General features: G+C 37.2%; 3 protein-coding genes across 3 annotated transcripts; 1 reads left to right on the top strand and 2 right to left on the bottom strand.

Annotated features, from left to right (window-relative positions):
• The first annotated feature begins 1,071 nt into the window (after positions 1 to 1,071).
• Positions 1,072 to 2,608, top strand: LOC104889243 (polygalacturonase inhibitor 1). The gene has a single exon (XM_010674416.4). The coding sequence runs from the start codon at positions 1,267 to 1,269 to the stop codon at positions 2,437 to 2,439; it is 1,173 nt and encodes a 390-aa protein (XP_010672718.2). The 5' UTR covers positions 1,072 to 1,266; the 3' UTR covers positions 2,440 to 2,608.
• Positions 2,609 to 3,764: 1,156 nt separating this feature from the next.
• LOC125495920 (uncharacterized) lies at positions 3,765 to 4,760 on the bottom strand. The gene is made up of 2 exons (XM_048640692.1): positions 4,253 to 4,760; positions 3,765 to 3,993 (listed from the first exon to the last, which is right to left on the bottom strand). Exon 1 carries the CDS (start codon positions 4,712 to 4,714, stop codon positions 4,295 to 4,297), a length of 420 nt encoding a protein of 139 aa, XP_048496649.1. The 5' UTR covers positions 4,715 to 4,760; the 3' UTR covers positions 3,765 to 3,993; positions 4,253 to 4,294.
• Positions 4,761 to 8,195: 3,435 nt separating this feature from the next.
• On the bottom strand, positions 8,196 to 10,779 carry LOC125495744 (uncharacterized). The gene is made up of 3 exons (XM_057393411.1): positions 9,731 to 10,779; positions 9,203 to 9,365; positions 8,196 to 8,978 (listed from the first exon to the last, which is right to left on the bottom strand). The coding sequence occupies exons 1-3, from the start codon at positions 10,777 to 10,779 to the stop codon at positions 8,196 to 8,198; spliced, it is 1,995 nt and encodes a 664-aa protein (XP_057249394.1).
• Positions 10,780 to 25,945: the final 15,166 nt, after the last annotated feature.

Raw genomic sequence — 25,945 nt, 5'->3', positions numbered from 1 at the left:
TTGCCAATGTACAATTTCAAATCGTTTTATCTCTAATTGTATGTAAGTAAAAATTATGAAAATTTGATATTATGAAAGCTTACATCGAAACGAATCAAACAAGACCCCACATGACTATATTTTGTTTAACATATAAATCAATAAATGTGGTCAAATAAGAGAACATGAATAGTGCAATTTGTCAAACGTTGCAACTAAAAAAGAACGGAGGTAGTATTAGATAGCAATATATACTTTTGATGTTGTTATAATGTGGGCGGGCAGTAATAATAGTGTGCTGATAGATCTCAAATTGATAACTATCAGATAGGTACCAGCACGCAACACTTCTTCCACCCAACACTCATAAAATTTGTCCTTGTGTGTTGACAACGTTGAACGATTGATTCACATTTAAGTGTGCTATCTATATTGCCTATTAAAGAAGGATGTTGTTCACAGGATAGAAAGTTGAATTTTGAGCACGACCAATATGACTAATTGACTATATGTTGTGTCTACATGAGCCTATGACAATGCCATATTAATGAAACACTAGAACTGATAGTAGAATTGGTTATTGGATAGGGTAGCCCAATGACTAAAGGGTTAGGGTCAATTTTAAAGGACTTTTATTAGATAGGACTTTATTGGACAGTATCATTACAAGGCCAATAAAGAAACTCAATAATTTTGAAAAATAAAATAGGTTTTGTAAAAACAATTACATATTCGGATTCACCTTCATTTAAACTCACTTTTGGCTCTATTTGTTTCTTGTTTGTTTGCCATCCCGCCCATTATCGACCTGCCATCAGCCCACTACCCATTTGACCCGACCAACCCTTTATGAGGCGACCCTTTACGATTTGACCCGCTTCCGACCCGTATTGACCCTTACCCGACCCGTCCAATAACCAGATCTAGGATGGCAGGACCCACAATAATTTAGTCTCCTACTACCCTCCTCCAGTCCATTTAAGCATGCTTCAACAATCGTCCACTTGCATAATAGTGCTAAATATGTACTGTCACTCACAAGTCTTACATTATTCCATGATGCTTGATGCGTCGCATTAGTATTTTCTCAAACTTTTTCCCCAAAATATTGTTAGAAAGATTTTTTCTCACTTTATCCTACTTTCAAAAATAATTTCTTAGGTACCGTTTAGATAGGACATTACTGCACAATTCTATTTTTTTTAAAGAGTAGTCTTGAATTGAAAATATCTTCTATATAATAACATCTTTTTCTAATCCCATACATAATAAGTAGCCAACGTAACCATGCAAGTTCCTACCCTAAAATGGTCTCTCCTCTCCTTCACCTTCACCTTCACCTTCACCTTCTTGCTGGTCCTTCTATCCTTAAACCCAGCTTCTTCGGCCGCCGTATGTAACACAGATGACCAAAAATCCCTCCTAGAGATCAAATACCATTTCAACAATGCCTCTACTTTCACCACTTGGGATCCTAACACCGATTGTTGTACAAATTGGTCAGGCATCCAATGTGATGCGCAAGGCCGTGTTACCATGCTTGCTAATAGCATTGCTAATGATGTTGTAGGCGAAATCCCACCAGCCATGGGTGAACTCCCATACCTCCAATTCCTAGCCTTCTCCAACTTACCCCAACTCTCTGGCACAATTCCCTCATTCTTATCAAAACTAACCAACCTTCAACACCTTGATCTCAGCCTCAACAACCTCACAGGTCCGATACCGGACTTCTTAAGCCAACTCAAGGACTTAGACGACATCGATCTCTCCTCCAACAGCCTTACTGGCTCAATCCCTTCATCCCTTTCCCAACTACCCAAGCTTAGAACCATTAACCTTGGTACAAACAAGCTCTCTGGTCCTATCCCACCTTCACTTGGCTCTATCAAGACCTTGGTTCAAATTTATTTTTATTCTAATAGCCTCTCAGGCTCAATCCCATCTTCTTTATCCCGCCTTCATGAACTCAATGAGCTTGCCTTATGGGATAACAAGCTCACGGGTACTATCCCAGCCTCTTTCGGCTCGTTTCGAAACTCGGATATTAGCCTCGACTTGTCCTCCAACAAGCTATCTGGTTCAATCCCAAGATCATTTGGTAAGGCTAATATAACACAGTTAGATATCTCTAAGAATAAGTTTACTGGTGATGCCTCGTTTTTGTTTTCTAGAGATAAGACGGTGTTGAGCTCCATTGTTATGAGTAATAATCTTTTCAAGTTCGATTTTTCTAAGGTTGATCTTCCCTTGGGTTTGAAGAGAATGGATATAAGTCATAATATGATATTTGGGTCACTTCCTGAACGACTTGGTCAGTTGCCATTGTATAGAATTGATGTGAGCTTTAACCAGCTTTGTGGGAAGATACCAACTGGAAGAAGGTTGAAACAGTTTGATGCAGCTAAGTTTTCTAATAACAAGTGTTTGTGTGGTCTGCCATTACCACCTTGCAATTAGAGTTTTATTCTCTCTTGTGCTTTTACGTGATGGGAGTTTCCAGTTTATTTTTAATAAGCTTTGGATTGTATAAGTTTAATGTACATTTTGACCCCTTTTACAAGTTTATTTCCCACATGTTCTCAATTTTATGAGAGAACTTATAAAGTTATTCCATTTACCAAACTAATCACCCCTTTCACAAGTTTATTTTTTTTTTATTTTTTTTTAATTTTTTGACGACAAGTACAAACAAAGTTAAGAGACAATTTTACCTAGTCTAGCAGCAGTAGCTAGTACATGGGCGGGGGTGACTGCTTCTCTACTCACGTTATGAATTTTGCAGCTAATAAATTTATTACTGAGTACTTGAATGTCATGTGCTAGAGATGCCACTTCAAAAGGATATTGTCGATTGTTAAGAGCCTGAACGAGATCTTTGCTGTCTGAATAAATATGAACACAATGGATGCCCTTGTTGAAAGCTTCACGTAACCCGCGCATAATCGCATGTGCTATTGTTGAAGTGAGCTGACCAGCCAATACCCGCTCTTGGATGATTCTGTTTACGACGCTTCCAAGCACCATCAACTAGGATTATGCATTCATCATTATGGTGATTGCCTAGCGAATTGCGCTCCTGGCCTTCGATTTTGGTGCTAATGAGAGAGAGTGAAGAGTTTCTTTCCTTAATCTTGGCACTTTCATCCAATTCCTTTAGAAGGAGTGTCTTGATATCTACGATAGCCAAGGGTACTACAAGAAAAAAGGGTTATAGCAACGTCAAAAAAATGTAGCTATATGCTGATTTATTGTTGCTAAAGGCCTATAGCAACGGATTATCAACCGTCACCAATACATGGCGTTGCTATAAGCCTATAGCAGCGCTGTACGCACTTTTAGCAACGATTAAGATAATCCGCTATCATAAATATTTATGGCAACGCTTATTCTTTGGCAACAATTTCACCAAATTATGGCAACGTTTTTCTTTGGCAACACTTCACCTAATTATGGCAATGCTTTTCTTTGGCAACACTTTTACCTAATTATAGCAACAATAGATATTTAACTTAAGGCAACATTTCCTACCAATTATGGCAACACTTCATAGCTTATTATTAGAACATTCGTCTAGTTTTTTTGGCAACGCTTTCCAATTATAGCAACAATTATCCTTTTAATTAAGGCAATAATAAAAATTTATCAGAATATCCAACAATGGACACTGCTTAGCTTGATACGCAACATTTTCCTTTATCTTTCTAGACAACACTTTCAAATGTGTTTAAAGAAAAACGTCTAATTGGTCCCCCAAATCCAATTTTCCACCAACAAGCTAAATGTATATCAAAATAAATATATTATATTATATTCCAAAATCTACATTAGTCATCCAAACAAACGCTATTATCTTTAATTACATCAACTAAAACTAATGTCCAAAAATCAAATCAAAACTCATTATTATATTATATTCCAAAGTCTACCTAATTTTAATGTGCCCAAGACATAAATCCAATGATTCTTCACAAATTTGGAGAAACTCGTAGAGTTTGTGTATTCTGTACCATCCTGCAAAACAAGAAAAACATTATAATTAGACAATATATGACGGTGTCTAGCAGATGGGTGGAAAAAAAACATTGCTTTATTCAATAATAAACTTTGCCTTAACAGCATCATTAAGCTCTTGCAAGAATGTACAGACACATTTTCCCTTTAATTCACCAACCCATTCGAAACATTAGAAAGCCAAAGTAGACGAGATAAAAAAAGAAAAGGAGGACGCATCTAGCAGATGGGTGGAAAAAAAATACACTAGAAACCATACCTTTAGTCAACCATGATAGATGAGACTTCTAGTGTCGATAAATTATGTTGCACCATTTGTAGCAGTAGAAACAATTACTTTTGCAATGAGTTCTGGGGTTAAACTTAGATCCTTTTGGCGAAGTTGGGATAATGCTGAAGCAATCACATCAAGAGTACTCATTGACTCTCTCTGAGCTTCAAATTCCTTTCTCATCTCCTGCAACTTTGTTGCCTCTAGTTCAAGTTCTTTTGACACTCTTTCCATATTAGCAACTTGTGTGGCATGTGCTTCCTTTTCTCTTGCTAGTTCTTCCTTTTCAGCATTCAAATCCTTCTGCATATCAGCTGTTACTGCAGTTTTGATGGACTCCATGACCTCCTTAGGTAATATGAGAGAAGTACTTGTCCTTTTATCGCTCAACTTCTTGCGGGAAGCACCTGCACCAAGTAGTCTTACGCGGCCTGGCCGATCATCTCCCATTACTTCATGGTATGGATCTCTACGAGATTCATTACTTGGATTATCTTGTGATGATTCCAATTGCCTCATAGCTTGCTATACGAATTAAATAAACTTTGTTAAAAATGTACAATTGATATTATAAATTTTTAGATAGGAAAAGAAAATGATAAGCTTAACATATACAATTTTCTTATCAGTATCATCATATGGTCGGTTGTATGTTCTTCCTTCTTTCCGACGCCGAGTTTCCTCAAACATTTTTCTTTTAGATGGAGCTACACCATCTTTCCGCAACTGAAATGTATGAATGAAAAAAACAATAAGCTACGCATCTTCTGTAAAAAAAAATTACGTTATTTAAGCTAAAATTGTAAGTATTTAGTACCATCTCGTCATAAATCATGGCAAAAGGAACCGGACCAACTGTGTGCATGCTATCTTGTTCTTTGCGATTTTCAGAATTTTGGAGAGTTGTTTTCTAACAAAAGAGGAAAAGTTAAGCTAGAAACAACAATGTAAATATTTTCTTAGTATAAATTACATTTTTAATCTACCTTTACAGGTATAGTGTCCCAATATGCTAGAAGCATTTTGAAATGTGATTGAGGCATCATCTTTGGAGCATGCTCCAATCGTTGTTCATCAGTGTCATATTTATAGTAGTGGTCCCTTTTGAGCCGACACTTGAAACCTCGCCATGATGCATCAAGGGTCTCCATTACCCAACGTTCAGATTCAGCTGGAAGAATATATTTGCTCTAAAAGATTCAAGTTTTACGTTAGTAGAAAATAAGAAGCATACAAAAGAAAGAGGACATCATACTAGAGCTTACATTCACATATTCCCAAATCTTATCTTTATTTGGAACTTTGAGCCAATCTGTGTAAGTCAATGGAGCCCAATTATAATCATGAGCAATGGTTCCCAAGAATCTGGTAAGCTCCTTCCTCGCCTTTTCAGGTCCAATGGGTTGTCCTAAGTCATTACAGTAAATAGCAACGCGGTCTTCCAATTTGCGAGCATGGACTTCGAATAAATTTGTTGGACCTCGACCCTTCTTACTTGGACCTACGTGTTGTAAGTAAAAAAACATATATATATATAAATATATATCAATCATATCCTTCCGATTAAGATGAGGGAAAGCACAATTGTAGTTATCAATCAATAAAATATGCAATCATATCAACCAATTTGACTCATAGAGGTGGATAAAATTACAGCTTTCTTTCTTCATAGTTTGGGGGGGGGGGCTAGCAGAGGCGGTTCGGTTGGGCATGGGGTGGGGCGTTGGGCTGGGCAGGGGTGGGGCATGTGCTGGGCAGCGGGTGGGTCGTAGGGCTGGGCAGCGGGTGGGGGGTTGGGCTGGGCAGGGGCTGGGTCATGTGCTGTGCAGGGGCTGGGTCATGTGCTGTGCAGGGGCTGGGTAGTGATGAACTGATGACTTATAGAAGTTTCACAAAATAATTTCTTCATTAACAAGAGTGTAACTGTGTAATAAGTGACTGTTTTTATGTACAGATTTAATTACACTAGTTTATTCTGAGGTTGAATGCTGAAGTGATTGTTTTAACTTAATTATGTCTTTACATAAATCATAACTATAAGAACAGTGTATTTAAACCAAATCCATAATTTGAAATGAAATGCTTGTATCCAACTTCCTCCCAAGAAGCATCTTATCTTCTTTACTTAGGAAGCCTTAACATAGTATTATTGTGTTTTTAAATTCATTAAAGTTTGTTTTGAATGTTCATCTATATGAAGTGTATTAACTATTAACTATGAACCTCATAGAAAAATGGCTAAGTACAAATAATGCAACTAGTTAGTGGTCATTAGTTCAGTTCGTTGAATATTATGGTAATCAGTAAGTATCTTACTTTGTGAAAATGTTTTAAATTTAGTTCTACAATGAATTATGGAGGCACATTCTTTCATTCATGCTATTATTTATTTTGATTGCAAATATTGCTGTTGACCTTGTGCTTGGTGATGAAGATTCTGACAAGTATTCCAACATGGTGGACGGATGTAGGCAGTGGCATAGCAGATTTCCTCAAGTGTGGATAAGATATTTCCCTAGGGAGACCAACAAGGTTGCAATGTTCTAGCAAATTACTGTAGTTAGGAAGGGGAAATGATAAAGAAACATCTAAAATTTCTGCTCTTCCAGCAACAAAATATCAAAATTCTATTACACAGTTGGAAATCATACACATCAAAAGAGCATATAATAACATAAAAAATTCCAGCTATTAGTTGCAAGAAACAGCCAACTAATCTCGGATTTCCCATCTACCAATTCTTACTAAAGCTTTAAACAACACAATGTGCTTCATGAGAAAAAAAAAAACATACTAATTCAACCTGTGAAATGGCATGTCAGAATTTGCCTTGGAGTTATTATGGCAAAGGAAAAAAATACCTTGCTTCTCTATGAGAACAATCTCTTCTTGGCTACCAGATGGAGCAGTGATGGCAAGTTGACGCTTAGATCTTAATTGATCTTGCTCCAGCCTCTGCACTTCTAGTTGTAACCGTTCTGCTTCTGTTGGATCCATTTGTTGTTGCATCATTAAGAAATCTTCCATTGCTAAGGATGGGCACAATGACTGCTTCTTATTTTTTCTATGTGGTTGTTCTCTAGTCCTTGCCTTCTATTAAGGGGAACAACAACAAGGGAACACAATTTAAATGGTTTATATAAATAAATATCACATGCACTTAAAGAAGTGTTCACTTTCGAGCATCCAAACCTGCTTCATTTTAGGTTTAGACATTGAATCAACTGCAGTAGTGCTGGTTACCACGTCCATCTCTCGAGTATTGTTAAAGAAGTCATCATCAGAGTCATCTTCTCCACCATGAGGCGTATAGTCCTGATCATTTTCAGCATTCACTTTCTCTTTTCCTTTCTTGATCTTATTTCTTTCCATGAGTTGCTGAGCAATCTTCTCTAACCCAAGTTCTTTAAGTTTTTTTGCATTTTGTTCAATGTTCGCAGACCTTGCTTTCTCATATGGAAGTACTTCAGCTGATGTTCGAGTGTTCCCATTCTTCCCCATTGTATACCTTTTCACTCAACTGCAAAAAAAAAAAACAGAGGGCGGTATTATAGTGGGTGATAATGAAAACTAAGTAGTGGTTAGAAAAACAATCCAGATGAAACAAAGTCGACTTTATTAAATAAGTAGTAGCATGAAAAAAGACACCATGGCAACAAAGATAGAGAAAAGTACGTAGCTTGGGAATCTAATGTATCCACATCATCGACATTAAATAGACAAGAGAAATTCAAATACACCAAAAAGCAGAGCCATAGCATGAGAAACCAAGAAATACCAAACAAAATCACACGAATAGTATTTAAAAGAAACTATAATAGAATAGCATTAATAAAGTCAAGTAGAACTAAGAAAGTGTAAAAAAAAAAAATTGATTTAAACAACATATAAAAGAGTGTAAAACTCAGTCTTAAGCTCTAAAAATTATGAGTCAAGTATCGGTATCAGCATGCATCCAATCCCAATCTGTATCATCATGTTCAAAGTCTTCCTCGTGGTAAGTTATATCCAAAGCATCTTCGATGTCAGTGATTTCCACCGATCTTACTTCACCACTAGCTCTTGAATAAGTATCACTTGCATCCACATTCGGTATGTCACTACCACTAGAATCAATAGCTTCTTCCCAATAGGTTTCCTCATTCATTGCTTCCTCGAAGTCGAATAAGTCTCTTGGAACCCGTTGCATGACATAGTGAATATCATGTTCTTGTGGATCTTGTACATAAAAAACCTGATGAACTTGTGACGCTAACACAAAAGGATCACTTTGAGAACATTTCTTTTTGAAATTGACAAATGTAAGCCCAAACTCATCGACATTTGCAAGAAACCATTGACACTTAAATAACACGACACTAAATTGAGACCAAAAATCCAACTCAATAATTTCTTCTATTACACCATAGTAGGTAACGTCTCCATCCACGGGATTTTGATCCCTTGAACTAGCAAAACTTGAAGTCGTGGCTATTAAAGTGACTCCACTATTTTGAGTCTTTATACGTGAATCACGCCCCTTTGTGCAAAACCTATAACCATTCACAAAATATCCCATGTACCTCCTAGCCTTAGTGTTAGGACCCTTAGCCAACCAAAACAATTGGCCATCAACTTGTTCTCTTTGAACCTTTTCTTGGAACCAATCAATAAAATCGTTGCTATGACTTTGAGCATCATCCCATCTACGTTTTCGCCTATGGCTATTTACTAACTGTTGATGTTCTTTGAAATTTAAAGAAGATATATGTTATAAGTAAAATGATAAAATGTAATAAAAAAAATAAAAAGCATAACTTTTACTTACTCTATATATTTTTCAATAGCTGTATTGTTGCAGTTGAAGATGATATATCTATGTGCTTGCTTCTTACTTATAACGTCTAAAGAAAATCCTTTTCCTTTTCTTGTCCTTTTTCCTCCAATAGGATGCCCTACCTTTGGAAAAAAGGATGAATCATCTTCACTCTGGTTCATGTCACATTGCCTAGCACATCTTCTATCCAATCTAGTCTTTACACCATCATGCAAATATCTAGAACAAAATGTCAAGCATTCTTCCATCATATAGCCTTCAGCTATGCTTCCTTCTGGACGACTCCTATTACGGACATAAGTTTAACTTACAAGATATCTCTCAACAAGTACATCCAACGATACTGCACCGGTCCACCATATTTAATTTCATCAAACTAATGACTAGCAAATGAACATAACATCAAAGAAGGCAGGAGGAATATCATTTCGAATTGACAAAGTATTTCAACAACTTCAGATGCCAACTTGTCTAACTCTTGGAGCAAGAATCTTGCTACATATGCACGAAAGAAGTTTCCCAGTCTAATTAAAGGTACAGCAACACTTTTGCAATGTCTTTCGGACAGCAACTTGCAGCAAGTGATGTAGCAAGACAATGCGCATCATGGTTTTGTAACCAGTAAACCTTCTTCTTTAACATGTACACACCTTGCTATATTCGATGCATAACCATAAGGGAGCTTTGCGTCCTTAAAAACTTTAAGAAATAAATCCTTTTCCACATTACCCATTGTAAAAGGTGCTGGAGGCACTAACAAGCGCTTACCATCTTCTGAAGGAAAAGGGTGGAGATGTGGTTTTATGTTAAGATCCATCAAATCGAGACGTGCCTTAATGTGGTCCTTTGTCTTTCCTGGAACGTCCAAGAGCGTGTTGATGATATTATCAAAGAAATTCTTCTCAATATGCATGACATTAAGATTGTGACGATATTTAATATTAGCCCAATATTGCAATTCCAGGAAGACAGACTTCTTTTTCCATTTACCTTTACTAAGTCCTTTTTTTCTCTTTCCAAAATCATTTACAAAGTCTTTCAATTCATTTAGCAGATCAGTACCCCATAAAGGAGAAGGTGCAACTCTATCCTCCACTTCTCCATTAAATGATTTTTTATCGTTTCGCCAAGGATGGCCCATATCAAGAAGCCTTCGATGGTCCATATAACAATTCTTTCCACTGTGATCTAAGTAATGAGGTCTTACATCATGGTTACAGCTTGGACATGCATAATTTCCTTTAGTGGCCCATCCAGACAACATAGAATATGCTGGAAAATCATTTATCGTACCTAGTAAAGCGGCATGTAACTGGAATGTCTGCTTCTTAAAAGCATCATAGGTCTCCACCCCATCTTCCCACAATTCCTTCAACTCATCAATTAAAGGTTGCAAATAGACGTCTATGTCATTTCCAGGCGACTTAGGCCCAGGAATTGACAAAGATAACATGAAATATTCAGGTTTCATTGACAACCATGGTGGAAGATTATAATTAATTAACACGACGGGCCATGTGCTATGAGCAACGCTCATAGTCCGAAATGGGTTGAATCCATCGCTAGCAAGAGCCAACCGAACATTTCGTGGATCGATCGCAAAGGTTCGATGTGAAGAATCAAAGTCCTTCCAAGACTGGCCATCTGCTGGATGCCTAATGTACTCATCTTGTGTTCTTTTTTTGTCATGCCAAATCATTAATTCAGCCGTCTTAGAACACATATATAATCTTTGGAGTCTAGGTTTCAAAGGAAAATACCTTAAAACTTTTGCAGGGATTTTATCAGACTTCCACCTTGATGTTTCACACTTAGGACATATATTATCTCCTTCAAATTCTTTTCTATAAAGAATACAATCATTGGGGCAAGCATGTATTTTTTATAGTCAAGACCTAAATTCCTCACAATATTCTTAGATTCATCAAAAGATTTAGGAAATTGAGCCATAGGAAATGCCTCTCTCAACAACTCTAATAGATCACCAAAGGCCACATTGCTTATACCATTAAGACACTTGAAAAGATATAAGCGAATAAGGAAAGACAACTTAGAGAAAGTTTTACAACCAGGATATAACTCTTGCTTTCCTTCTTCTACCAACTTATAAAACTTTCTAGCCTCTTCATTTGGCCCATTTGCATTCTCTTCACCTACATTTAACCCTTCATTCATATCTCTAAAAGTATCTTGCAATAATCCATCAATATCATCAAAACTATTATCACAATAACTTTCATTGTATTGATGTTGTCCTTACATGTAGAAGAAGATGCTTCCTTATTTATGACCCAATCCTTAAATCCTTTCACAAATCCATTAACAATCACATGATCATATATTTCATCCCTTGAATAGCAAAAACGCCTACAACACCTTTTGCAAGGACATAAAATTTGTCCCTCAATAGCAACGTTGGCAAAAGAATCGTCAAGAAATGACAACTATACAAGTTTTGTCCCTCAACAGCACTTTTAAATTCCTCAGATTCTCTAGAGCAGTTCATCCCGTTTTGATCCATCAATGAAATGACAACTATACACCCAAAAAGATAAGTAAATAACATAAACAAATTAACATACAAGTACTAATATTAAAGACAAAGTACTAATAATGAAAGTAACAATAATTAATAAAATATTTATGAACTTGGAAAAAACATGGAAACAATAACATAATGCTTTGTACCAGTGGCAGCATGACCCTATATGCTTTCTATGCTTATGATAAATCTTTCTCATCCTTCTCATTTGACCCTATATATATACATATGCATTATGATGCATGTTTTCCTTCTCTTTAGATGTTCTGTTTGAACAATTGACTTCTAACTGCTCTGAAATTTGTCTTTCAGTTGATACAAATGTTGGAGACATAGCATTATGGGAAATTGGCTCCCGGGAAAGGCTGGTTTTGCAGAACTTCAAGGTCTGGGATCTTAGTACATGTTCAATGCCCTGCAGGTATGCTTTCTATGATTTGCATTGCACGTAGCAATCATTATTACTATATAGTTATTGGTGCTTGTAGGATTAATACAGTTCAGACATAAACTGTTGTTGTCTGGCTTCTTGTTCTGATGTGATCTTTTTGTCCCCTTTGTATGGTTCATGGGCAGCTTTAGTCAAAGATCCTACTGTTTCTGTTAACCGTGTAATTTGGAGCCCTGATGGATCCTTGTTTGGTGAGCCTTAGAGAAACAATACTCTTATCATGAATCTGCAGGCTCTAGATTTAAATCCTTCTTTGTGACATATTTATCTGTAACTTGTTTTATTTGTGCGACAGGGGTTTCATACTCGAGGCACATTGTACAAATATATTCATATCATGGTGGTGAAGATGTACGGCAATATTTAGAGGTAGTTATAATAAGTGAATGTCAAAAAAGATCACACAAGCTAAAATTTACATCTATTGTCCAATTTGAGCTAATTAAAGACATCAAAAAATATAATAGGCACCATAAAACATGAGGGAGGGAATAAGAGAGTTCAAAGAAAACTACATAAAAAGAGTGGAGATTAATTTTAAGGGAGAGGTAAATGGGAACATAAAGAAGGTGAATAGTTATGCATCTCGCAAGCTGCGTCTTTGCACGGTATTTGTCCTATTATGCATTGTTAATACACTAGCTGATACATTATGGCTTCAGATTCCAAGTCCTATTCTAATTAGTTTTGTATGATTCTGATGTTTTGTATAATTCAGATTCCAGGTTTTGTATATATAATTCCAAGTCCTATACATTATAGCTGATATTTCAGAGTCAAAGGATGACCAGCATGTATAATTCAATTTTCTGCTCACTAACTGTTACTGATTTTACACTTTTCCAGAACATGTATAATTCCAATTCTCTCTTGCCCATTCCTCTATGTATTTTGCTTCTACAGTGAGACTAACCTATACTTGTTTATCATACTATGAATTCTTCAGTCTATGAAAGTCACCACAATTAACCATGAAACATCAATGGGATCTTTATCTTAAGCAGAAACGCCTCTAGCCTTGATTTCTAGCAGCATTTTACTGACACATATGTTAAATCCAACCACAAAGCTATATTATTTTACATCAACACTGCAGTAATGCTGCATAAAACGATAGTAGAAAGGTTTGCTAAGAACCATTGAATTAATTCTACTCAAATGGAAACTGTGAACAATAGGATGATATGATTGCACTAGATGCACTCAGATTATCGGTAGTTATGGAGATACAAGAACCGAAAGCGCATAATTCAATAATATAACATACAACAATTTTAATAGAAGAACCGAAAGCAATTTCGGCATAAACAAACGTAGAGCATGGTTTGCCGTAATTCAAGATTACAAAAGAAACCATTTGGTGAATCAGATACAAACATGCAGCAACAATAATTAACGGTGACGAATAACTAACAGTGAATGAAAATTACTAACCTTGTTTAATTAAGCTAATTTCGGAAAAACCCTAACACAAGATCTTCGCCCAGTCGCCAGGTAAGGAATCCAATAATCAAGTGTGAAGAATTCCAATAATCAACCGTGAAGAATTCAAGAATTGAGAGTGAGAGACAGAGAGAATTTCAGAATTCCAGAATTTCAGTCGTGCGTTTACAGAGACAGAGAGAACCGTTTTAGTCGTGCGTGATTAAGCTTGTGAGAGTTGAGGGTTTCTCATTAGAGTTGAGAGTAGAGGGAACCAAAAAAAAAAAGAGCGCGTTCTTTCAATATTTGAGGTAGCGCTGCTATAGAATGCTTAGTTTTCTAATAAAGTTATAAGCGTTGCTGTAGTTGTTTATGGCAACGCGTTTATCAATTTTAAAAACTATGAAATTATTAAATTAAAAAGCGCTGCAACAACTAGCTTAACGCAACGCTTATAAAAACGTTGCTATAGATACGTTGCTATAACCTTTTTTTCTTGTAGTGCGGTCTTACAGCTTCATTTCTGAAGACAATGTTATTTCTGTGAAGCCAAATCGCCCAGAGGGTTGTAATGAATTCTGCTGTGCGAGGTGACTTGACTCCATCTTCCTTCCAAAACAATCCAAGGAAATTTTTAACCCATTCTTCAAACGGAATGAAGGGAATGGGACAAGATCTGATGCCCAACTCTAAACATGCCCAGATTCGTGATGATATATTACAATCGCGGAATAAATGACTTTCATTTTCCTTTTCTTGTTTGCACAATGGGCAGATCTCTTGGACTTGGATGTTCCTCTTCAGCAAATTAGAGCTTGTGGGAAGGGCCTTATTTAGAAGTCTCCACGTGAAAAATTTCCATTTAGGTTTGAGGTCAGAAGCCCAGAGTTTATTCCAGAATTGTCTATCCTCCTGAGGAATATTTAAGGCTCCCTTGGATTTCAAGAAAAATGCGTAAACATCCTTAACCTTGGGAACTCCAGATTTGGATTCACTCCAGACATATCTATCCTGTAGATCTTCGTTAGGGACATGAGTGGAGAGGATCCTAATAGCTGATTATGAGGAGAAGCATCTCCAGATGAGTGGAGTGTTCCACATTTTCTGAGATGACATCATTAGATCTTTGACTTTTTGAATTCCCATATTGGATAGGTTTACTCCCGATCTTACTGCAACTGGGCCTTCTCTAAGCCATTTATCAAATTCAATGCTCGTATCAGCTCCATTTCCTATTTATTTTGTAAATCCGTCCCGACAATCTTGCACTGCTCTGCAAAGTCCTCTGAAGCCCCAAGAGACTCTTCCTAACTTCTTGTTCTGTAGAACTACATTGATTGGGGACGATTTGTACTTGGCGAGGAAAACTTGAGATATCAGAGACTGATCGGAGTTATGAATTCTTATAGCTTGCTTTGCAAGAATGGCTTTGTTGAATAGGTGAACATTTCGTATCCCCAGCCCTCCTCTGCCCTTTGGGAGTTCTGTGATCTTCCTGCTTTTCCAAAAAATGGGCTTTGAGTTACGAGAGTTAGCCCAAAGGAATCTCGCGAAGATTGAGTTTATCTTGTCTGCCACTATTTTTGGAATGAGAAAGACGCTTAGAATGTTGAGACTGAGCATGGAAAGGATGCTGTTGATGAATATGACTCTTCCTGCATGAGACAAGGAAAGGTGATGCCAGCTAGAAACTTTTTTCTCCACTTTCTCGACTAGAGGGTAAAACTTCCTGGAGCTTCTACCATCCACTTCAATGTTACATCCCAAGTATTTGCCTAGGGACTCCTCTGAGGGGGTGCCAATGATGCTTCTCATAAACCTCTTGAAACGAGATGGTGTGTTGGGACTGAACATAATGTGTGACTTGCTATAGTTTATCACCTCACCTGACAGTCTGCTAAACTGAGCGAGGATACTTTTTACACCTGCACAAGCCTCGGGAGTAGCTTTAAAGAAAACTAATGAATCATCTGCGAAAAAGAGGTGAGACATTTCTGGACACGATCTAGACAGTTTGATTCCTTGGAAAGTGCCATTGCTTACTCCATTAAGTAGCAGTCTCGATAGAACATCCATGACCAAAATAAATAGATAAGAGGAGAGAGGGTCACCTTGTCTGAGGCCGCATGATGGTTTGAATCGTTGAGTGGGCTCACCGTTGACAAGAATCGAGTATGAAACAGTGGTGACGCATTGCATAATCCACTGTCGACAAATTGCAGGGAATCCCATTTGAGTAAGAAGCCAGTGCAGGAAGTCCCAATCGACTTTATCATATGCTTTAAACATATCGATCTTTAGAGCAACTAAGAATTGTTTGCCTTTTGTGCGCTGTTTGATTAGACTGACTATTTCGTGAGCAATGAAACAATTGTCTGAAAGGAGTCTTCCTGGGACGAAAGCATTCTGGTGGGGGGTCACGATGCTTTTCAAGATCGGTTTCAGCCGATTGGTGATGACTTTCGAGATAATCTTGTAGATTACGTTGCACAAACTAATTGGTCTAAACTGGCTTGCTTCTTCAGGGCGCTCCTTTTTGGGGATTAGACATATATTGGTGGTATTCCATTCTTGAAGTATGAAGCCTGTGGCGAAGAAATGTGAAACTGCACGCCATATGTCATCTCCAACAATTGACCAATGTTTTTGATAGAAGATAGGGGGAATACCGTCTGGACCAGGAGCCTTGAGACCTCCCATCTGGAAGACTGCATATCTGACTTCTTCCTTTGAGACTGGCTTGACTATAGCTTCTATTTGCGCCTCGTCAATGCGGGGTACCAAATGTTGGATTCCGTCAAGTTCGTCCCAGAATTCCTGATTGTGCTGCGAACCCTGAAAAATGTTTGTGAAATAGCTAAGAAATTCTTTTTGGATGTCTTCTTTTGCCGTAACCCATCGACCAGCTGAATTTTTAAGCATCAAAATTTCGTTCCTTTGTTTTCGACTTTTAGCTTTTCGAAAAAACCACTTGGTGTTTGTGTCCTCCCAGGCTTTCCACTTGCTCTTTGCCCGTTGTTGCCAGAATTTCAATTGAACTTGCAACTTGTGAATGCTCTCCTTTTTCGCTTCTTCGTCCAGAATGTCACCTTCTCTTTGAGGCAGGGTAGATTGGATCTCACCGCACTTATTCAGCAATTCTTCCCATTGGATATTATTCACTTCTTTATAATTTTTGCACCACTGGAAAAGCTTGTATCTCACATTGCGACACTTTTGAGCAACTGTGTACATCGGAGATCCACTACTCGTAAATTGCCAATGAGAAGAAATGATGGTTTCCACTTCCTTGAAATCAAAACACCATGCTTCCATTTTAATTGGCGACCTCTTCCTTGGTTTGATCGGTGAGGTGATAAGAAGAATTGGGCTGTGATCTGAGATAAGGATCGGCATATTCAATATCGTTGCCTCGGAATACTTGTGCAGCCAGTTCTCAGATGCATAGGCTCTGTCTAGCCTTTCATAGATACGTTATGCTTCCGATCGATTATTGCACCAGGTGAAACTTTGCCCTTGAAAATTGATTTCTAAGAGTTCATGTTGGTTCTTCCATGATGTGAACTGTTCTTTCCCCGGAATGACCTCAGATCCTCCCATTTTTTGGCTTAGATATTCCAGTTGATTAAAATCGCCCATGATGACCGTATCTATTGGATTTCTATTTACATAATCAGAGATCTTCTCCCAAACCTCTCCTCGACACTCCAAATACGGTGAACCATACAGCAAAATAAGGTTCCATATATATACATTTTCATCAACTAAGTCGTTGATGATACATGCAAAATAGTTAGTAGAGCTATCCTTAAGTTCTAAGTTTACATCAATACTCCAAAATAAAGCTAAGCCATCTGCATTATTTATAGCATCTACGGTGGTTACATTAGGGAACCCTAAATACATAGCTAGCTTAGACATAACATTACTGATTGATTTTGTTTCCGACAAAAAAAGGATCTGTGGCGTGCACTTGCGGACTAACCAACTCAGAAAAGGAATTGTGGGGGAGTCCGCTGAATTAAGTCCCCTACAATTCCAAGCAAGGACTTTCATGGAGCTTCTGGAGACTGTTTTGGCCCAGTGTCCAAGCCTTCTTCGCCGAAAAATACCATATATTTGAATTTCTTGAACTTGTGGAGGATTTCTTGTCTCTTCTCGGTGATCCATTTGTGAAGGTCCAGAGTTATCTCACCAATGAAAGCATCTAGCAGGGGTTCAAATTCTTCAAATTTTCTTTTCTTTTCGCACACTAAAGCCTGAACAATTATCTGCTTGGGCCTAGGGGGACGACCAGAGCCTTTTCTTGGCCCAACATCACATAGAACAATTTCTTTTCCTTTTTCAAGTTGATACGGTATCTTGAATTTGAGATCGTTACCTGGTTTTGGACCTTGACTCAGTTTCTTCTCCTCAGGCACTGTAACTACGGTCGGCGCTATGGGCTGCGACATCTTCACCGACACAAGCTTCCGGTCTTTCTCCTGATCAACAGCCTCTTCAGCAACGCAGGGTTTTTCAGAATTTTCAAAAGCAGATTTCTTGCCCTTCCTCTCCTCGTCGTGTGACTTAAGTAAAGCAGCTTCTACAATGTCATTTAATTCATCAAGTTTTCGTTTGTTGCCATTAAACTCTTGAACCGGAGCTTGTTCCATGAGGAACGGTGGTGGTTGAGACCACGTCGGGAAAATTCGTAAATCCGCAAACTCCGACGAAGGGATTCCAGGGAAGACCGAATGGTAGGAACTTGAAGAACCAGTTTGCAGGGAGCTATGAGAGCCAGGAAGATGGAGAGGAGTTTGAGGGGAGAGTGAAGAGGTTTCAATTGGGAAAATGTTTTGTAACTCATTCCAGTCAATTTGCTCATTTAAAGGGTAAGGATTTTCATATGGGCCCCCCCTTAGAAGAGCATCATCTGAATTAAAGTATGAAGAAGTACTCCCAGGACCAAGAAGATGCTCCCATGATGTATGTATTTCGTCATTGACTCCAAACTCTTGGTTCCCAACTTGATGAGAATTATCAAAATACCCTCCTAAGGCGTCAGAAGGCAGTAAAATAGGAAAGTTATTGTCTTGGTTTTGTGGGTGGTAAGGAGACAAAGGTAAAGTGGGAGGTTGAGTAATTGAATTTGATGAGTGAGGTGAAGAGTGATTAGATTCCATTTCTCCAACTAGAGTTTCACGTGGAAGTTGATGATTTGTCATTTGATTAAATGAGGAAGGAGGGGGGTAATGGGTATTTATGGGGGAATCTTTTGAGGAGGGAAAAGGAGCTAAAATGGGTCGGTTAGATTCAGTATTAAGGTTTATGGAGTGAAAATGGGAATTATCTAGTGCTAATACATGAAATGGAAAGGATGGGTTGGAATTATCCAATGCACTGACATGCGCCGCCTGGCATGCTGATAGAGTATCCAGCATGACGTCATCTGAACTAGATGATAGCTTGCGTTTTGCTGCTTTAACTCTCTTGAAGGATATGTTGGATATCGAAAGTACGCATTTGCCCCTGCGCCTAGCTGTGAGCTTCCTGCGTGCAACTTGATTTTTCGGGCCCAATTCGTGGGCCAGTAAAGTACTCGGCCTTCCCCTTTCATAATTCTTGCCTTTTGTTTGTGACGGGCGGGCTCTCTTGGACGGGCCTGAGATGTTACTATTGCTACTGTTACATCTCTTGGAATGGGCTTCATGGGATGAGGATGCATTTTCCATTTCTTCGTCCCTTGATTGATTTCCTCCATCATCGCCATCATCATCTGAGCTGCTGCTTGACGAACTCGAGTCTGGAGGTCTTCGAGGTTCATTTAATTTGACAATTGTGTTTAAATATTCAGGGGTTCGTGGAAGACCTATGATCTTATTTGAGTATAGAGATGCGTTTGGACTACCATACATCATAGGGGCCTCTGGCTTGCATGCCTCTGTGATTGCTGCTTCAATAGCATCCTTTGCTTTTTCCCACAATTGGGCACACGAAGAGCTCTTATGACCTATCTTCCCGCATCTCTTACAAAAACCAAATACCCCTTCGTATCGAATGTCGACCCATATTGTTCTGCTATCCTGAACTTCTATATACATCCCTGGGACCAGAGGTCCTTTGGTCTTGATCCAAACCAAAGCTCGAAAATGTTTTTTAAGACCAGGTTTTTCTGATGATTCATCAAATAGTAGCACTTTACCTATGCGTGAGTAGATTTCGTTGGCTAATGATTTCGAGTTGATTAGAAGAGGGATACCTTCCAACTTAATCCATATTGCTGACTCGGAGAAGTTGAATGATTTGAATGAATCAAATGGCTTCCATGGTTTCAGCACTAATAATGCCCCTCTAAAATTCAATGTATCATAAAGGCCTAAGATATCCATTCGATCATGCATGTCACTACAATGAAAGAAGAAAAGCTTCTCTTCTTTCGTTACCTTAATTCTTCCTCGCGTGAACCAAGAGTCCACCCACTCTTGAATATGTCGGGCTGAGAAGTCTCTCTTGTCAATGAATTTTCCTACTAGAATTAAAGAGATATCAATTGTGTTGTTGGCAAATTGGTCGAGAGGAGCTGGTATGAGGGGACCTTGTTTTCTGTGCCATACTACAAAGTTTGAGGTGGATTGGGATTGTTCCATTATGAGAGTACGTTGGACTTTACTATCACGTCGAGTATAGTATTAATACGCTAGAGCTGAATTGGTGAAGTTGGCTGTTTATAGTTACAATGGTAAGGAAGAGAAGTAAAGATTTGGAAAGATTGATTATGGAAACGGAGAAGATGGGTGAAAATTTTTTTTTTTTTTTTAGTAATGAGGCTTAAAGAATAGAGAGAGAAAATGAGTGTGAGATTTTAGAGAGAGAACCTCTCATTGATTTGACTTGTTAGTTTTTCCCCTTTCACAAGTTTATTTACCATAATATTGACGTGTTCCCAATTTTATGAGAGAAACTATGAAGTTATTCCATTTACAAACTAATCACCTCTTTCACAAGTTTATTTACCACATACAATATTGACGTGTTCCCAATTTTATGAGAGAAACTATAAAGTTATTCCATTTACCAAACTAATCACGTGTTGTCGTTTATAATCATAAAGTCTATGTCTATGTCCTTCGAAAAAGTCTTACAAAATCGTTACAAAAGCTTTTATGATGATGATAAAAAGGAGTAATGATAAACATCTAATACTTAGATGGGTTAGATATAAGTTTTCTCGTAACAAATGTTGTTTGTTTATATCACATATGTTGTTTGTGTATCTAAAATATTGTTTGTTTTTCTTATAACAAATAAGAGGAAAACAACACAAACAATATATGTGATATACACAAACACCATTTGTTATAAAAAAACTTATATCTAACACATCTAACTGTTAGATGTTTATCAATCCTCAATAAAGAGGAATAGTAATTCCATTAATCTACCTTACTGTGAAAAGTTCTTTCAACTTTTGTTTTTTTTTTCTTTTACAATCAAATCTCGCAAGTTTTATTCAACATTTTTATGATCACTTACCATACTTTTCCCGTTCTGTTTTAAATGAAATGTTTGTTTTTCCACGCAATCCAACGCGTTTCTTTAATCATCAATATCTTTAGTTGTACACATGTAAAAAATATAAAAAAGTTATAATTTAATAGTATGCGTCGAGACGAATCTAACAAGGCCCCACTTGATTATGTTTTTCTTTATATAATGGCGATAAATTGGAGTCAAATTTGATCAATGAATAGTATCATTTCACCCAATATTTCATTTGAAACAGAATGGATCGGAGGAAGTAATATTTAGACATGATGTACAACGGATAATGAATCGCAATATCACTAAGACAGAGACTAAGCAAATTTTGAAGTTCAACTAGAGTCATTAAACATCCGTGGTCAAGCATTTATAAACCCAACAATATCCATGACCTTATAAGCAGATGCGATAGTTTTTTTTAAGTTGGATTCACAACTCATTATTGGACACTAAAATAGCGCAAATTATTACATGGATTCAGGTTCATGTACTTCCTACATGGACCCCTTTAGATATTCACTTTGTATATAAATGTTAAACCACCACCACCTCCACCAACTCCAATTTGACAAACTTCCGTACCAACTATGCGAACATCTTCCTCCCCAACCACTACCACATCTATCCTCTCCAACCACCTCCTCATCCGCACCACCACCACCACCACTACGTTAACTGTAACGATTAGAATGGAAATGCATCCACTTCCTTCTCCTCGAGTGATGCCTCGAGTTCTACTGGGACAACTGTTGCAACACCTTGTAAATGATTGCATCGTCGGCGATGGAGGAATCGACGTCCCCGACTGTAACAGCCCGAATTTCCCGACCAGCTTACAAAGGATTAAGCACAGCGAAAGAGACTCCAGTCAAGGTAACCCGGACTATTACCATCACACTCACCGAACTAAATCGGAGAGTGTGGAACTCAATCCCAACTCTATTCAAATAAATTAACTATTATAACTACGCTCTGATTCTCCGACTCTATTCCCATAAATTTCTACAGAAAATCTAGCAGAGTTTCCTTTGAAAATAGGACAACGCTAAAGCGAAAAATGTAAACCTGTTTGCAATTCAATTTATAAAATATTTCCAAATCCCAAAGCTCAACAACCTCAACGCTTTCGCGGAGCAACAACCAATAGAGAATCAGGAGCACTAACTAGCGACTCTTAAATGTAGAAATAACTATAGATATAAACAACTAACTATTACAAAGTCAAGCGTCCTCACTTCGAAAGCAACTATAATACTGCTCCAACTTGTATTAGCTCCAACTTGCAAAAGGATAACTCACGGCTTCAACCTGAAACATTTAGGAAAACTGCCACCCACCAAGTGACAGGCCACAGAAATGACAAAACAACATATACACATCAGCAAAGCTGAGTACTAACCCGTAAACAAGAGTAACACATGCTTTGGTGGTTTTTACTTGAAAACGACTCTCACACAATAACATAAGTTCAACAATCACACCAATCATAGCATACTTAGCAGCAATATTCTTGTTGAACATACATATTACATTTCCAAAATTCCACGTTCCATAATACTTCATTAATCAAATAGTAACAAAATTCAATAAGACGACTCTCAACAATGACACGTTTTTATATTCTCATTTAATCAATTTTCAACTCAGTTACTATATTTTCACAAAATCCGATCGTTTGGCATGAACGCGAGTGGAGAGGGGTACCACGCAGTACCAGCTGTCTCCAAACTAGTGAGGGTCGTCACCCAGCCTTTTATTATTATGCTTGCAAGACTTACCCGGACATGTCCTATAACGCCAGGAATTCGCCCCTCCTGGAAGGCAACCAATAGGGACTTTACCCGCCCTAACTCGGGGTGCCTATTCATGCCTCACTTTCATATTTATAAAATAAGATATTTAATGGTTTATACTTTAAACCTCAATACTCAAAACATAACACCATATTCGACCTTATCTGGTCTTAACTCATGTTTGAATCATTTCCTCATTATCATACCAAATTATATTTTCAGAAACATAGTATTTTCGAAAAACTCCAATGACTGAACAAAAAGAATACTTTTATAATAATCCAATAGCAATTCACAACTAACTCATAGAGATACATCTATAATCACAGGCATTACTATAAACGATATATGATATCTAATATTCATATAACGCACACAGGAGCATTTAAATATATTGCTGAACATAAAGGTTACATCCACTCTATCACAATTATGCGAAACCTCCAAGCATGATGACTTGATTTCCCATGTCATCTTGAATTATATACGTCTACATATATAGCCATCCTCCATCAATCATCTCAAAATAACATTGATAATCAATAACCAAAATTAGATTAATCTAAACTATAAAAACGTAATCGTAACTTATTCCCAATTCACAAATGATCAACCTTTAACATTCTAATTTCCTTAATCCTTAATTAATATCTATAACTTCGATGATATTAGCTACATCGACTTGCATCCCAATTCATAATCACAATTCCAAATTATAAAACTAAACAACTAAACATAACTCACGACCGTACCTAAATCAAGCACCTAATTGTGCTACCAACAATTATATTGAGAATATAAAGCTAGCTCGACTCGTAAATAAACCTCAATGAACTGATTTCTATCTTGCATTCAAATCCTTAACTAATCGAATAACAATTCCAACATTATAATCTCCTTCATAATTCCGAATGATACTCCATCCAAAATCATCCTCCAATAATCAAGACTATTAAAGTAATTAGCAACTTGTATCCAACCTAGTCATTTCCCCCGTAGATAACCATAATCGTCTAACATATAACTCTTATAAATACATATTTCAAATCGATACATATATGCTTTTCAAATTCCAATATCAACATAAACACAACTGGTAGTAATTAATCATGTCAACAAATCCCACAACAATATTACTAAGTCTCTCAGTTAGAATTAACTAACGAGAGTTAACCAAAAACACACAACTCAAGTTTCATCGATCATAGGTTAATTATAAGTAACTAAATATAATACAAGTTGAGTTCTTATTAACATAAACAGTAATAAAACCAAGTACATATCATACTCATGGTCATACATAGCGAGTTTATCTCATTAAAACAATTTCATTATCTAAGTGGGACTTCTTTAAAGTAACTCATAACTTACTTTGATTTACGTAGTTAACCACACACACTAGTTTACTTTAGTGAATCACTAGTCAAGTAGTCTGACTTTATTATCTTATTATGTTTATAGTTATCAAACTAAAATACTTTATTAACCACAAGTTCATTAATCGAAACCATAGTTAATAAAACTAACTCAAGTACTCTTCACATTACTAATAAGGACTAATTAATTCTCTTTCTAACTTAATATATAAACTAGATTGCAACTATTAATAGAATTATTCCTCAATACACATAAGCCTAAATTTAATAATACTAATAACATTGTGTCGTCGAGATCTGCAAGCTTATGTAACTCAGTTGCGTTAAGAGTTTCAATTTGCATCTTTCTTTTCCTTCTCAAAGTTAAGGTAAATCAACTATGTTAAAAACTAAGAGACACAACTTAACTTAGAGAATAAAACTCAACTCAATAACTTATTTCAATTGTAATTTAACCAAAACAAAACATAATCAGATTTAATCATAAGAGGACTCAAAGAGAAACTTGGGCAATGTTAAAATCGAAACCCACAATCAATAACACATAATCATACAACTACAACATCAACAATATCAAAACAAATCTTGAAATGAAACAAAATCCAATTCTAGGTTACTCACTAAAATCTGATTTAGGTTCAACTTGAAAGAAATTAACAACATAATTATACTTGTATGTAATCAGAATTTCAGGGGGAAAAAAAATACAAAGGTGGGGTGTACCTCTGCTCTTGTGAGCAGCGAAGAACAGGGTTAGGGGTTTCGAAGCTTCTACACGGCGACGGGCATCGACGAGCGGCAGAGGAGAGAGAATCGTGGCGTCGAGCCACGACAGCTTGCAGCGCACGCACGGCGGCAGCAACAACAACACCGAACACCACGACCGCCTTGCGCTACAGAGAACGGAGAAGAGAGAGAGAAAACAGCGAGTTGTAGCAGGCAGGCGACGAGGCTCCGACGAGCAGCAAGGGGGGGGGAAACTCCGGCAAAGCCTGGAAGGAATCGCCGGCGACACGCAGGCGAAGGTGAGCGAGATAGGGTTTTCGGGTTTCCTCAATTGGGGTTTTGGGTTTTTAGTTTTGGGGTTGGGGTTTCATGGGTTAGAAGGCACGGGAGAGAGAGAAAGGAATGGGATTAGTTTTGGTTTCATTAAACCGCCAAAATAACAAGGGGGGGGGTATTTGGTTACTTATTTGACCGACAAAACAAATGGGACCAAGGGTTTGGTTTTGGGTTTCTATTTTGGGAAAAGTACAACTAAACTAATTCACATAAAACTTAATATATGAATTACTAATAATTATAATAATAATAATAATAATAATAATAATAATAATAATAACTCCATAAAGTTAAATAAATAAATACATTACAGCACGACAAAATAATTCATACTCCAACTCAAATAAAATAAGAATTTTCGAAACATAATTAACTTAATAATTATAATTATCATTTAAATAAAGACTCTTAAAAACAGGGCTATTACACTCTACCACCCTTAAAATAAGTTTCGTCCTCGAAACTTACAAATAATTATTTTCATAAAACAAATCTCAAGCTCGCAAGACTTATGCGTCCAGCCTCCATTCTACCATCATCTTCTGATTCTCTACTTCAACTTGATATGCGAAATCAAGGAGCAAAGAAAATCTCTACTTCGACTTGACTCGCAATATCAAGGAGCAAAGAGCAAAAAGGGCAAAATTGTTGGCATTGGATTTCAATCATCTCATCGACAGAGATCTCGTTTGAAA

The sequence above is a fragment of the Beta vulgaris genome, chromosome 3 (assembly GCF_026745355.1).
Source record: "Beta vulgaris subsp. vulgaris cultivar EL10 chromosome 3, EL10.2, whole genome shotgun sequence".
NCBI classification, from domain to species: Eukaryota; Viridiplantae; Streptophyta; class Magnoliopsida; order Caryophyllales; family Amaranthaceae; genus Beta; species Beta vulgaris.
Note: the sequence above shows the minus strand (reverse complement) of the source record. Positions and strands in the feature narration are given on the sequence as shown.